This window comes from Saccopteryx bilineata, chromosome 5 (assembly GCF_036850765.1).
Source record: "Saccopteryx bilineata isolate mSacBil1 chromosome 5, mSacBil1_pri_phased_curated, whole genome shotgun sequence".
Lineage (NCBI taxonomy): Eukaryota > Metazoa > Chordata > Mammalia > Chiroptera > Emballonuridae > Saccopteryx > Saccopteryx bilineata.
In genome coordinates this window covers 170269338-170283589 of record NC_089494.1, presented here as the reverse complement: position 1 = coordinate 170283589, position 14252 = coordinate 170269338, and the positions used below count along the sequence as shown (strand labels likewise).

The window sequence follows — 14252 nt, the reverse complement described above, 5'->3', positions numbered from 1 at the left end:
ACTAGAAATGTCATATGTTGAGACTGTCGTAACCCAAGGACCCCCTGTAATAACACATTTAAAGCCTCTGAGATATCCTGTTGAGAAAAACAGTCGCGCAGAACCTGACAGTCTCAGTTACTATCCTGAGAACATGTAAGCAGGCCTCTTCTTAGGTTTGGTAATAAGAATGCAATTGACCTTGAGGGCCAGGTAGGGGCTATTTCTGTTTTGGATGACATTTCTGCCACTCAAGGATTAGTGTGGCAGTCTTCAGGAAGCAAAATTGAGCCCCAGTACTTGCCTTACAGAATTAAGATTTGAATTCACATTTCTTGACTCCCCCTTCTGAATGTATTTTTTGTGAGTCACCTGGCTTCTGCCTCACCTGCCCTGAATTTTGATGCTCATGAATAAGCTGAGAAGAAAGATGGGATTGCTCAAGAAGTAAAAGTGTACCCTTTTAAGTGTTACCATTGAAAAAAAGAAACAGGATTAGTTTTCTAGAGTGAAAAAATAATTTCTGCATTTCATAAAACCCAAGATATCATTCAAGGCAGCCCCTTAGGAGTTAGTAACACATGACCTCGATCACGGCCGTCTGGTAGGAGCACTGTGGAGAGGCATCGACTTCCTCCCATCAGATCCATCAGTTTAAATCTCCATTCTTTTTTCATGGAGTCATTGTCTCCTGAAAGTCCAGAGCTCCCTTTTCCCTGTCTTTATCCTGTGAGCCTTCCGTCTGCCTCCAGATTAGAGCAGGAACCTGTGCCGGTGAGGGTAGGTGGCAGTGTTGGCCTGAGAGAAGACTAGGATCTCCTGTTAATCGCATGGCAGTATCATTTCTGTGTTAACCAGGAGCTTTTGCCCCGACGCCTGCAGAATGTCTTCCAGTTCTTGTCTCATTTACCTGTGGGCGCCACCTGCAGAGACTTTGAGCAGATGAAAAAGGGTCTGTTGTAAAAATTCTGTGTCTGCCTCCCACTCTAATGAAAGCCTGCTTTTTCCTGACTAACCTCTGAACCACGGGGCAGATTTCTTGGTAGTCACTATTAAAACTCTTCACTGTGCTCCAGACATTCTGGGCTCCTTTGTAATTCCTGCAGATCCTCTCCTAATCCCCCAGGTTGAAAAGTCAGAGGTTCCCACTGGTTTCCTGTGATCTGTTTGCTGTCTTTCGGGTTGTATTCCTTAGAAATGATGTTTGATTTTCTATGTACTTTTTCCTCTTGCTGAACTGCACCCAAAAGAAGTGCCGTAGGTTTTGATGTGGGAAAGTTTAGCTGTTCAAACATGCGCAACCCACTCACATTCAAATCCACACACTAGCACACACCGATGCTTATAATCTTTGACAGGTCTAAGAAAACACTAACTTATTATCATTTTCAGTGGTAGGATGGAATAATGATTATTTCACCAAGCCTAATTCATGGTCTTTCATTTTCTTTTGGATCATATACTTCTCACAAAAATTACGGGATATTTTCAAAATGAATCTGAAGCGATAAAATATCCCCTAATTTTTTGTGAGCAAGATATTACATTTCATGTCTATAAATACTCACCCCAAGCCCTGTTCATATAAAATGATGCTGACAGTATAGGAGAAATAAACAGTTTTTGAGGAAAGTGGAATTAAAATCAGTCACATAAATAAAATGGAGATTTTAATGTCTTGACATATGACAACCCAGCCCAAAGCAAGATAGAGTACTGGATTGGGAGGGTGGTATCTGGGTTCTAGTTTTATCTCTACCACTAATGAGCTGTGGGACTTTGGCAAACATGAATAAATTTCCTCATCTAAACTACATCTTTGATTTCCAAATTCACTAAGATATAAAAATCACCTGGAGTGTCTATTCAAAAAGTAGATTCTTAGCCCTCAATCCAGCCACACTGAATTGAACTCTCAAGGGATTTGCAAAAGATAAGCGCGCGCGCGCGCACACACACACACACACACACACACACCCAGTACTCTGTGGGACTCTTCTGAAGAAATGATTTGAGGAAACACTGGATTAGGTAATAACTGGGATCTTCCAGTTCAAAGAGGCTTTGATAAAGCCTGGATGCTATGATTCACAGTAATAGGAAAAAAAAATCTTAGGATAAAACTTGTTAATTTATGCTTAGCATTTTATAAATTCTTATTTGTTTTTTTTTAAAGTTACTGAAGTTAATGCTATTGTTTGTGTGTTATAGATCTAAGTATTCTTCAGATATTTCTTTTCTCTTTTACTTATTGGCAGTCAAATCTCACTTACCTAGCTCATGGTGATATAATAAAGATAAATGAGTCAAGAGGTTAAAGACTTTTATTATTATTACTATTATTATTATTATTGCCGTTAGTAACATAACAACTGTATGATAGAGTCTGCTTTTATGAATTTGATAGATCTGCTCATGTCTTTGGCTTTATTCTTATTTAAGCCAGTAGCCTTTTAGCTCAGATAAATAAACAAAACACAATTATTTCTTCATTAATTTATTAAAAAAACTTGAGTGCCTATTACGTACAAGTATTGTGTTATGTTTTGACTAAAATGTTTAGAGAACCTTTCCTTTCTCCTTTTTATCTTAACCTGGCAATCTCCCATTTAGTTATACTTTTAAATGAATAAAATGGTTTCTTGAGTTCATCAATGTAGCAGCACATTAAGAAGTTAATAATATGTATTGGAAACATTTATTTAGTTTATGGTTTATAGAGAATGCATGATACACATTTTCACGAGCAGTGTGTGGCCCACAGATTAACTCTCGGTTTAGGTGAGTTTTCTTTTGGCCTTCCCTTTTTCCGGGACACACTGTTAGAGAGATGAGGTATGCCAGCATTCTAGTCCACTGGTTCAAATCTGAACCATGGCACAAATCTATGTAGTGAGACGTTGGCTGTGGGAATAAGCAATGATGAATCATGTTTGTGTAGTGCTCCACAATTTATGAAACATTTTCACATCTATAATTTCACCTATTTCCCCAATAATCCTCTGATACAGGTAGGCAGATCTTGTGAGATGTCCAGAGCACCTAATGGAGCCAGGACTGGGAACCAGGGCTGCTGGCCATCAGTCCAATACCCTTGCCCTTTCTCATATGAGTTCTCTGATTCTACAACTGAACTGGCAATGAAGAATGGATTGCCTATGCATCTGTGAGGTGGCTTGTGTTGTGGAAAAGATACGGAAAAAGTGATCTGAGCTAATTCTCTTAGACGTTTATGCTGGCACCTATTTTAAACTAATAACCTTCCTTTTGTGTCTCTATTCTGACATATCCTTTAAAGTAGAGTTAATGTGTTTTGACTGTAAAACATAATTCCTAAGTAGAATGTTGTTAATGCATCATCTTGTCTCACTCATCCCTGGAACAATAAATACATATATTATGTGACATGAAGGTATTAAAGTCTATTGTGAAAAGAGCATGGAGTAAGCCCAGAAGGGAAGCAAGACTACATTAGAATTGTCTCCAGTCCTCTACTCTTGGCAGCATCTTGGCACATCAAAAGCAAGCTTTCTGTGGAGTCAGCCAGTAATTTATACTGAGGTTTTCAGAGAGAGGTATCAGTTTCTCAAAACAGGTGTTAAATACCTGAGACTCAGAGTAGGTAGGTGGCCATCACCTCAAGTAGGACAGGACCCCAGATGCAGGATTAGGAACTGTGGTAAGGATCTGCAGGAATCAAGAGAGCCAGTGAAGTATACCACCCAGATTTTGCAAATAAAAATATAAGGTATCTAGTTACATTCAAACTTCAGGTAAACAATGAATAATTTTTTAGTATTTAAGTATGTCCCATGAGATGTATATTCAATTCAAATTTAAGTGAGCATCCTGAATTTTATGTGGCAATGCCAACAAGGACAAAATATTTCAGTGCTTTCACGGGACAGCATTTTAATTTTTCCTGCTTCCACTTAGGACCTCCAGTTTTCACCATCTTCTTCCATGGTATTACCCTGAAGGCTCTGTTCATAAGTAAGACTTGGAGGGGTGCTTCATTTTGAAAATGATAGTATCTTTAACATTATTACCAATTAACATAATTAAAATTTACATTCATATAGACTCTTTCCACGACAGAATATTGTAGGTTGTTTCTTTTTGAACATAAAATATTATTTTATAATAAGAGAAGAAAGTGTTTTTCTTTTCAAATAGTTTTTTTTTATAATTTGACAATGTTTATTTTTTATAATCAATTTGTGGGGGAGAAAATTTACAAAATTAATTATGAACCTGCATAGAAACTTTTTATTCTCTATATAATAGTCTTTATTTAAAATATAAGGCCAGGAATTAAAAATTAATAATACTTGTGGTAGTCGTCTTGGGGAAGTATTTTGCCTAAATCAGGTAAAATATCATTGAAAATACACATTTTGGTTTCTTTCTTCCCACTCAGGTCTTGCACCCTTCTTAATTTTCTCTCATGGAAACAGTATCTTTAGGATTGACCTGGAAGGAACCAATCATGAGAAATTGGTGACAAATGCTGGCGTATCGGTGCTCATGGATTTTCATTACAACAAAGAAAGAATCTATTGGGTAGATCTAGAAAGACAACTTTTGCAAAGAGTTTTTCTCAATGGGACAAAGCTAGAGGTAAAGTACTAATTCCCAAGTATTTGAGGGACTTTTGTGTAGGCTAACAAACATGAGATAGTTAATAGGTAACATATAGATAAATGAAAATTACATTACAATTCAAATGTGTGTCTGGCATTTGTAGATATTTAATGTGCATCTGTTCATGTTATTGAATAAGCCTATGAATATGGCACTGATATTCAGAAACTGCCAACAGTAAAAAGTGAGAATGTCAATGTAATTTTGAAAATAGGTCATTTTATTAAGTCAGATCCCCATTTTATGGTTAAAACAGATTATTTACATGACTATTTTTTACTTTAGTGGTTCTCAGCTGGGGACAGTTTTGCCCCTCTGGGAATATTTGATAATGTCTGGAACCATTTCTGGTTGTCACCACTGGATTGGGGAGGAGGGAGGATGTGGTACTGGCATCTGGTGGGCAGAGACCAGGGATGCTGCTAAACATCGTACAGTATGCAAGACAGTCCCCACAACAAGGAATTATTCAGCCCCAAACATCAACCATGCTGTGGTTGAGAAACCCTGTTCATCGGTCTAAAATTTCTGTTGTGAATTTTGGCACCTTATATTTAGGGAAAAAAATTATTATTATTTTTTGTATTCTCAAGGATGTTTGCACTCTAAAAAAAATAATAAAGCAGATAGATATGAAGTGTTTTGCTTCAAGTATGTACAAAAGATCTTTAATCATTTTAACTGGAAGAACCCTTAAATGCGTCCCAGGAGAAATGTTCTCTCTGTTTCTGGGAGATGGATTTCAGGGAGCAGGTGACTAGAGAAACCTTAAGTATTTATTTCCAGCACAAAGTGCCCACTGTTGTTTTTTTTAAACCAAATCTTCTTTCGCCAATTATTCTTAAAAGCTTCAATTAGGTGCTAATCTGTTTTATCACATCTTTAATACTTGCTAATCTCACTTTTAACAAGGATGGCTACTCATTATTCTCCAGCCATCTGTAGAATTGTTTCAAAATCTTAAATCTAAGAGTCTGGAGGGTTTCCTATCACAGAATAGGAAAAAAACGTTCAACAATTGTGAATTTATGTCACTAGAAAAGGATTAGCCTGATGCCTATAATCCACTACTATATTCTGTCCTTTGGCTTAAAACATTGTTTGTAAAGGACAACTGTTAAAATATAAACACTTTACCTGGGTGAGCTATATATATTAATATAACAACTGGTTAAATGGATTGACCAGACTACTTTGTTCAAGATTTAAGAATAGTATAGGCTCTTAAGAATGTTAGATCCCCATCTAAAAGCACTCAGTGAGGTCAGGTCAGTAGCTGGAAATCAGGAATGGTGGGAATATTTACACCGTGGAAAACTGCAACTGCACAATTCAGGACATCTCCCCACCTCTCACCCTCGATCCCCCAAGAAGACCGGTTTACCTGCACTCACGGGAATTAGGAGAGAGTAGAGGTTTTTGTGGGGTTGTTTTTAAATGAGAGAGCAGGAAACACTGCCCAAGAGACATGAAGAGCAGCCTTGCTCTTTGGGTCACAGGGTCACAGTGCAAGGGGACTGGGGTTGTAGAAAGGGAGGGGCCTGAGAAAAAAGTTGGGCCTTACTGAGAAATTCATCTACTTTAGAGCTCTGTGCATAGACACCAAGGGAATCTTGTAAGAATACGGTAAAGTCTGGGATTGGATTCAGGTGAGAATCTGGAAAATTCCATCAGCAAGTGGAATTGAATCAACTGTTTTTAGGTAGCATTGAAGTTCCACTGTTACTACAGTTGAGATTATTAGTGGATTATAGTTGATTGCCTAACTTTAATAAATATAGAATAACTTTACATTTCAAAGCTATGCTCTCAATACTATGCCCAGAAGTATTCACATTTGATTCACTGCTGCATCAAAATAATGGCACTGTAGCTGTGTATTTTATTGTTAAAATAACTATGGGAATCACAAGAATGACAAGTACTTAAAAAACAGGCTTTTATACATAAAAATAAAAGCAATTTTATTGTGAGCAGGAAAATATTAATAACAATTTTGAAATTTGATTTTTACAGAGAGTATGCAATATAGAGAAAAATGTTTCAGGAATGGCAATAAATTGGATAAATGAAGAATTTATTTGGTCAAATCAACAGGAAGGAATCATTACGGTAACAGATATGAAAGGAAACAATTCTCGTGTTCTCTTAAGCACCCTAAAACATCCTGCAAATGTAGCAGTGGATCCAGTAGCAAGGTAAATTCTGCATTTTGGGATACTGAGATATATTTCAGAGTCTCATGAAAATTTATAGAACCACAACATTTTGACTCAAAGGGACATTCTCATTGAGACCAAGTCCTTCCTTTTATAGTAAAATACCACCACTTCCAGTGGGATGCTTACCTGGATTTGAACCACACAGACTCTCTCTACAAATAGCACCCCGACTACCATGGCTTCCTGTTGTAGAAGCATAATTCTCCTCTCTAACTTGAAATCACCTGGAAAATCCATAATAGGGCAATAAATATTTATTGAATTGAATTTTCATTCAAAATAGACAAGTTTGTCCTGTGCAGACATCTGGGGGACTGAAGAAACATTGAGAGAGCTGGCCAGTTAAGTGACCTTACATTCAATTATGCGTCTAATGTGTTTACCCTCAGGTTTGTATTTTGGTCTTCAGAGGTGGCGGGCAGCCTTCACAGAGCAGATCTCAGTGGTGTGGAAGTGAGGGTTCTGTTGGAGACGGCGGAGAGAATAACAGCCCTGTCGCTGGATGTGCTGGACAAACAACTCTTTTGGATTCAGTACAACAGAGAAGGAAGCAATTCTCATATTTGTTCTTGTGATTATGATGGAGGTTCTGTCCATTTCAGCAAATATCTTCCACAGTGAGTTTTGCTTTTGGTGTAAAATAAAGCCATTTGAAGTTAGTGTGATAAAATTAATTTTACTCTTGCTAGTTCAACCAATATAGTGGTTTAACATAGATTTTGGAGTCTTGACTTCAAGTCCCAGATTTACCACTTATTAGACGAGTCACTTTGGCAGGTTACATGACTTCTTTTATCTTCAGTTTCCTGTAATATTGGGATAATAATAGTACTTACTTCTTAGGAGTATTGTGAAAGTTAAGTAAAGAGTATTTGGCATATAACAGGTTTGCCATGTTGGTTGTAGTTAAGTCTTTTTGGAATTATTATGTCATACACTTGTGAAGTCATGCACATTTGATTTGTCATCTTGCCAGTAACCGACTCTTCAGCTTTTGGCAAGAGGCAGAAGTCAGTCATTTCAGTGTGAAATGGACAAAACCAGAAGTCTGCTCTTACCTTGCTCCCTTTTTCTTCCCTAGTTTACTTCTATCCCATTCATGTGCTGATTAGCCAAAGAACGAGACAATGAATCTGGAGCTAGAAATTATGTCCTATTAATTCAAATTATGACTATATAAATAAAAATTTAAACTTCATACTGTTCTCAACTGAGAAACAAAATGAGACAGTGGCAGGGTCACAGGGAGCAGAGGGACAGCTGTCAGAGGGAAGGGGGATGGGATCAGAAAAAGTGAAGGGATTAGTGAAATTATATATACATAACATAGATTACAGATAACAGGACAGCAAATCCTAGAGGGAAGGGGGGAGGGACTTACAGGTGGGGGACAAAGGGGTGCAATGGGGGACACGGGGGGGGGGGGGGTGAGGAAGTTATATTGAGTGGGACACTTGAATCCATGTTAACACAATAAATTAAAATTAATAAAATAAATAAATAAACTTCATAGTGTTTCTAAACCTAAAAGAAAAACAACTGAAAAGGTCATTGATTAAAATTCAGATAATAAATTAAAATGAAATGAAACTTTAATAAGCCCAGGAAGCAGTGCCCTGCCATTCTTTATGTGTTTTTTTTTTTCCTTTTGTTTTTTAGGCACAATTTGTTTGCAATGTCCCTTTTTGGTGACCGCATCATCTATTCAACATGGACAAAGAAGACAATTTGGATAGCTAACAAGCACACTGGGAAGGACATGGTTAGAATTAACCTCCGCTCATCATTTGTTCCACCTAGTGGAATTAAAGTAGTGCACCCACTAGTACAGCCCAAGGCAGGGCGTGAAGCATGGGCATCTGGTGAGTTATTTTTGATCTTGAACAGGTTCTGGCACTTAGTTGCCCCCTGTCCACTTGCATGCCAGATCGGGGTTATCCTTGATTTCTCCCACTGTTTCACCTGCAATTTCCATTGACCTCCAAGTCCTTTCTACCACTTCTCTAGTGCCTCTGTCATAATCCAGACAGCCAGCATTTCTGGCCTACTGTGGCAATCACTCAGCTAATCTATTTTTCTCTCTTGCCTTTAAATAGTTAATCTGATCCATTAGCTTTTCTGCTTAAAATCCTTCAAAAGCTTTCCTTTGCATTTGTTTTTGTTTTCAGTTCTTTTTATTTTTAATTTTATTAAAAAAATTAAATTTAACAGGGTGACATTGATCAATAAGAGTACATAGGTTCCAGGTAAACGTTTCTATAGCATTTGAATTGTTGATTATGTTGTATGCCCATCACTCAAAGTTAAATCATTTTCTGTCACCATATATTTGTCCGTCTTTACTCCCTCCCCCCTTTGCATTTAGGTTGCATTTAGTTCAGTTGTAGAACCAGAGGAATCATGCAAGAAAGGGAAAGGGCATTGGACTGATGGCTGGTTTCCAATCCTGGCTCCATTAGCTACTCTAAACATCTCAGAACCTGCCTGCCTGTATCAGGATTATGGGGAAATAAATAAAATTATAAGTGTGAAAATGTTTCATTAGTTGTGGAGCAGTACACAAACATGATTCATCATTGCTTATTCCCACAACTCTTCATTTTGTAAAACTGAAAATCTATACTCATTAAAGTATAACATTCCCCAGTCCCTGGCCACCACCATTCTACTCTCTGTCTTTAGATTTTGACTACTCTAAATACGTCATACAGTGGACTCATAGAGTATATGTCTTTTGTAACTGGCTTATTTCGTTTAGCCTGATGTCCTCAAGTTTCAACCGTGTTGTAGCATATGTCAGTATTTCCTTTCTCTTCAAGGCTGAATAATATCTAATTTTATGCATATATCACAGTTTACTTATTTATTTATCTGTTGATGAATACCTGGGTTGCTTCCATATTTAGCTACAGTATATTGTAAACAATGATTCTATGGATGTGGGCATGAAGTGGTTGATTCTTGTTCTGTTTGTGATGTTCAGGATTCATCAGCAGTTTGGGTGTTGCCAGACTGGCCCATTCATTTGAGATCCTGCTTTCAATTTTTTTTTGATCCAGTGAATTTCTGGACCATAGGACAAATTTGTTTTTAATATTTTGAGAAATTTCCCTACTGTTTCTCTCAGTGGCTCTGCCATTTTACATCCCTACCAGCAGTGCACAGGGTTCCAGCTTCTTCTGCTTCTATATAATTAAAATCGAGTCAAACACCAAAGCTTCTCTACCTCTCATAGAAATCTTAGCAAAATGTGGGTTGCTTTATCTTTCTAACATATTTATAGATAGTTATGGACAGTTTCTTAATGACTACGGTCACAGTTACAGAGATACATGCCACTGGGGCAAGCGTAGGACTGGTTTGAGATGAGCTGGATTTTTTTTTTTCTAAATGTTTTTTTTTTATTCATTTTTAGAGAGGAGAGAGAGAGGGAGAGAGAGAGACAGAGAGGGAGAAGGGGGGAGGAGCTGGAAGCACCAACTCCCATATGTGCCTTGACCAGGCAAGCCCAGGGTTTTGAGGAAATGCGACCTCAGCATTTCCAGGTTGACGGTTTATCCACTGCGCCACCACAGGTCAGGCTGATGAGCTGGATTTTTAATACAGGCTTGCCTTGACACCAAATGGCAGCACTCGAAATGCCCTCTCAATGGTTAAAATGGCTCTTTATCATTTTCCTGTCTTCTTTCTTGCTGTCGGCTTTCACAGCTTACTCGTATTCACATGCCTGGCTCTGACCCCATTTTATCTTCTAATCTGGGGCCTTTTTTGACCATTTGTTTATAGAAGAAACCAGATCACTTGTTTTGTAGAATTGCTCACATTCTGGATTTTGCAGATTATATCTCTATGGTGTCATTTAACATGATTCTGTATTTCCTTTAATGGGTAGTTTAGGCCTAGAAGCCTGATCAGATTCAGATTTATTTCAGGAATATGTAATAGGTGTTACTGCAGGCCATACTGCATGCTTCATACCGACCACACCTGGGGCTATATAGTGGCTAGTTCTTATTCTTTTTCAATGTTTAAGATTCGTCGGCAGTTCCAGTTTTGCCAACCTGGTCCATTCAGTATAAAGTTTCCCATCAGCCCTTTACTCAATGGCTTTAGAAGCTATTGTTTATCATTGCCTAGAGTCACTTTTTTACTTAGTGGTTTAAAGTGGAGGCATTCAAGTCTATCATTGCTTATGCATTTATTAGCTGGAGATTTTTTTTTTTAGGTGAGAGGAGGGGAGATAGTGAGGCAGATTCCCACATGATGCCCAACAGAGATCCATCCAGCAACCCTGTCTGGGGCTGATACTCAAACCAACTGAGCTAATTTTAGCACCTGAGGCTGACAAGCTCCAATGGAGCTATCCTTAGTGCCTTGGACCATGCTGAAACAAACTGAGTGACTGGCTGTGGAAGGGGAGGAGGGAGAGAAGGGGGAGAAAAGGAGATGGTTGCTTTACCTGTGTGCTAGGAATAAAACCCCGGACATTGATATGCTGGGCTGATGCTCTATTCACTGAGCCACTGGCCAGGGCCTAGCTGCAGAAATTTTTTACATTAGCTACATGATTTCCCTGAAGAAGATCTTTTATAAGAAAAGCAAATTAAATGCTTGATTCTTTCCCTAATTTATCTGTTTTCAGAATAAAGGTTAGGATAGCCACCAAAGATGATCTCTCTCTCTCTCTTTTTTTTTAGCATCTTCATAAACTCATGGACTTAAAAAATGTTTGGCACGTTTTTATTCACTACAGTTATTATCATTTGGACAGTAAAATTGTACCATCTTCCTCTAAGAGGAGCCCTCATTTGAGGCTTGTAGAGTCATCTCACTTGTTCTCTACCAATAACTGCCTCTGGTCTGGCAACTGGGCTGAGACTATGTCTGGGCTCTGCAGGAAAGACCACTGGAATCATGTAGCCACATCTGTTGTCAAGGATTGTAGTGGTTGTTGAAGTGGTAACAATAGGAATGAAGGATACACATCTTGCATATTTGGGGGGAGGGTTACACATACATTTTTTTATTTTGGGGAGAAGTGCATTTTTATTTTAATGCTATGGGCTGATCAAATTTGTCAGAAATGGGTATAAACTATAAACAACTGAGTGGGTCTGAGAGGCTCTTCTGAGAGTAAAAAGCATTTATTTGTAACTGCTTCAGACTGTTGATTTGTTTCCTTTCTCATTTTTGGAGGGGTTTAGATGATTAAGGATACCAAGTACATGAATTATGGCTGAGTGATTTTCTTTTAAAACTGTAATTAAGATGCTCAATAGCACAAAATGATCATTCTTATATTTTCTTCCTTGTTATTTTCTATTAACAAAGAAAAATAAACTTCTATATTTTACAGTTTGGGAAGTTTTTGAGGAAGCTGAGGAAGTCATTTATTCAAGAACTCACTGAAGAGAAAGATAATAAATAAAGCAAAAATATGACTGGGTTTTATAGAAAATATATTATTTATATGTAATTTTTAATATATATTTATATATTATATATAATCCATATACAATGTAATGTTATATATTATAAAAATATATTGGGCATACCTCAGAGTGGTCAGTTCCAGACCACTGCAATAAAGCAAATATCAAAATAAAGTGAGTCACATAAGTTTTTTTAGTTTCCCAGTACATATAAATGTTTGTTTATACTATACTGTGGTCTATTAAGTGTGCAATAACATCATATATAAAGAAAAATGTATATAACTCAATTAGAATATATTATTGATAAAAAATACTCACCATTGCCTGAGCTTTAGTGAGTCCTGTCTTTTTGCTGACGGAAGGTCTGCCTCAGCGATGACGGCTGCTGACTGACCAGGGAGGTTGCTGAAAGTTGAAGTGGCTGTGGCAATTTTTTAAAATAAACACAATGATGGTTGACACATTGGCCGACTCTTTCACAATTTCTCTGTATCATGTGATGCTATCTGATAGCATTTTACGCACGGTATAGCTTCTTTTAAAATTGGAGTCAGTCCTCTCAAACCTTGCTTCTGCTTCATCAACTAAGTTTAGATAATTTTCTAAATCTTTCGTTGTCATTTCAGCAATCTTCACATTTTTACCAGTAGATTCCATCTGAAGAAAGCAATTTCTTTGTTCATCCATAAGAAACAACTCCCCTTCTCTTCAAGTTTTAGCATGAGATGGTAGCAATTCAGTCACATCTTCAGGATCCATTCTAATTCTAGTTCTCTTGCTATTTCTCCCACATTTGTATTTACTTCCTCCACTGAAGGCTTGAGCTCCTCAAAGCCATTCATTAGGGTTGGAATCAACTTCTTCCAAACTCTTGTTAATGTTGATATTTTGACATCTTCCCATGAATCACGGATGTTCTTAATGACATCTAGAATGGTGAATCCTTTCCAAAAGGTTTTTAATTTGCTTTGCCCAGGTTCATCAGAGGAATCATTATCTATGGAAGCTATAGTCGTAAGAAATTTCTTTTCCCGACCGGGATCCACCCGGCACGCCCACCAGGGGCAATGCTCTGCCCACCAGGGGGCGATGCTTTGCCCCTCTGGGGGGTCGCTCTGCTGCGACCAGAGCCACTCTAGTGCCTGGGGCCTGAGGGGCCAAGGAGCCATCCCCAGCGCCAGGGCCATCTTTGCTCCAATGGAGCCTTGGCTGCGGGAGGGGAAGAGAGAGACAGAGAGGAAGGAGGGGGGGGGGGAGAAGCAAATGGGCGCTTCTCCTATGTGCCCTGGCCAGGAATCGAACCCAGGTCCTCCGCACGCCAGGCCGACGCTCTACCGCTGAGCCAACCAGCCAGGGCCGTAAGAAATTTCTTAAACACTAAGACTTGAAAGTCAAAATCACTTCTTGATCTAGGGGCTACAGATGAATGTTATGTTAACAAGTATGAAAACAACAGTAATCTCATGGTACACCGTCAGCAGAGCTCTTGATTGGCCATGTGCTTTGTCAATGAGAATTAATATTTTGAAAGATTATTTTTTGAGCAGGAGGTCTCAATGGTGGGCTTAAAATATTTGGTAAACTGTATTGTAAAGAGATGTGTTGTCATCCAGACTTAGTTCTTTCACTTATAGAGCACAAGCAGAGTAGATTTAGTGTAATTCTTGAGGGCCCTAGCATTTTCAGAATAGTAAATGAGCACTGACTTCAACTTAAAGTCACCAGTTGCATTAGCCCCAACAAGAGAGTCAGTCTATCCTTAGAAGCTCTGAAGCCAGGCATTAACTCCTTTAGCTGTGAAAGCCTTAGGTGGCATCTTCTTTTAATTTAAATCTGTTTGGTCTATATTGAAAATCTGTTGTGTAGTGTAGCATCTTCATTAATTATCTCAGCTAGATCTCTGGATAACTTGCTGTAGCTTCTACATCAGTGCTACTGCTTTATTGTGTACTTTTATGTTACAGAGATGGCT

At 38.2% G+C, this 14252-nt stretch overlaps 1 protein-coding gene across 3 annotated transcripts in view; it reads left to right on the top strand.

The window, feature by feature from the left end:
- The window catches only part of EGF (epidermal growth factor), a 110853-nt gene that overhangs the window by 20685 nt on the left and 75916 nt on the right, over nt 1–14252 (top strand). For all 3 annotated transcript variants that reach the window (XR_010731938.1, XM_066280430.1, XM_066280431.1), the window contains 4 exons: nt 4400–4599; nt 6640–6821; nt 7235–7462; nt 8505–8707. Coding sequence is in view for 2 of the 3 variants with exons in the window: in XM_066280430.1 (XP_066136527.1) it covers nt 4400–4599; nt 6640–6821; nt 7235–7462; nt 8505–8707 (813 nt within the window). In the remaining variant the exon portion in view is untranslated. The remainder of the gene's footprint in view (nt 1–4399; nt 4600–6639; nt 6822–7234; nt 7463–8504; nt 8708–14252) is intronic.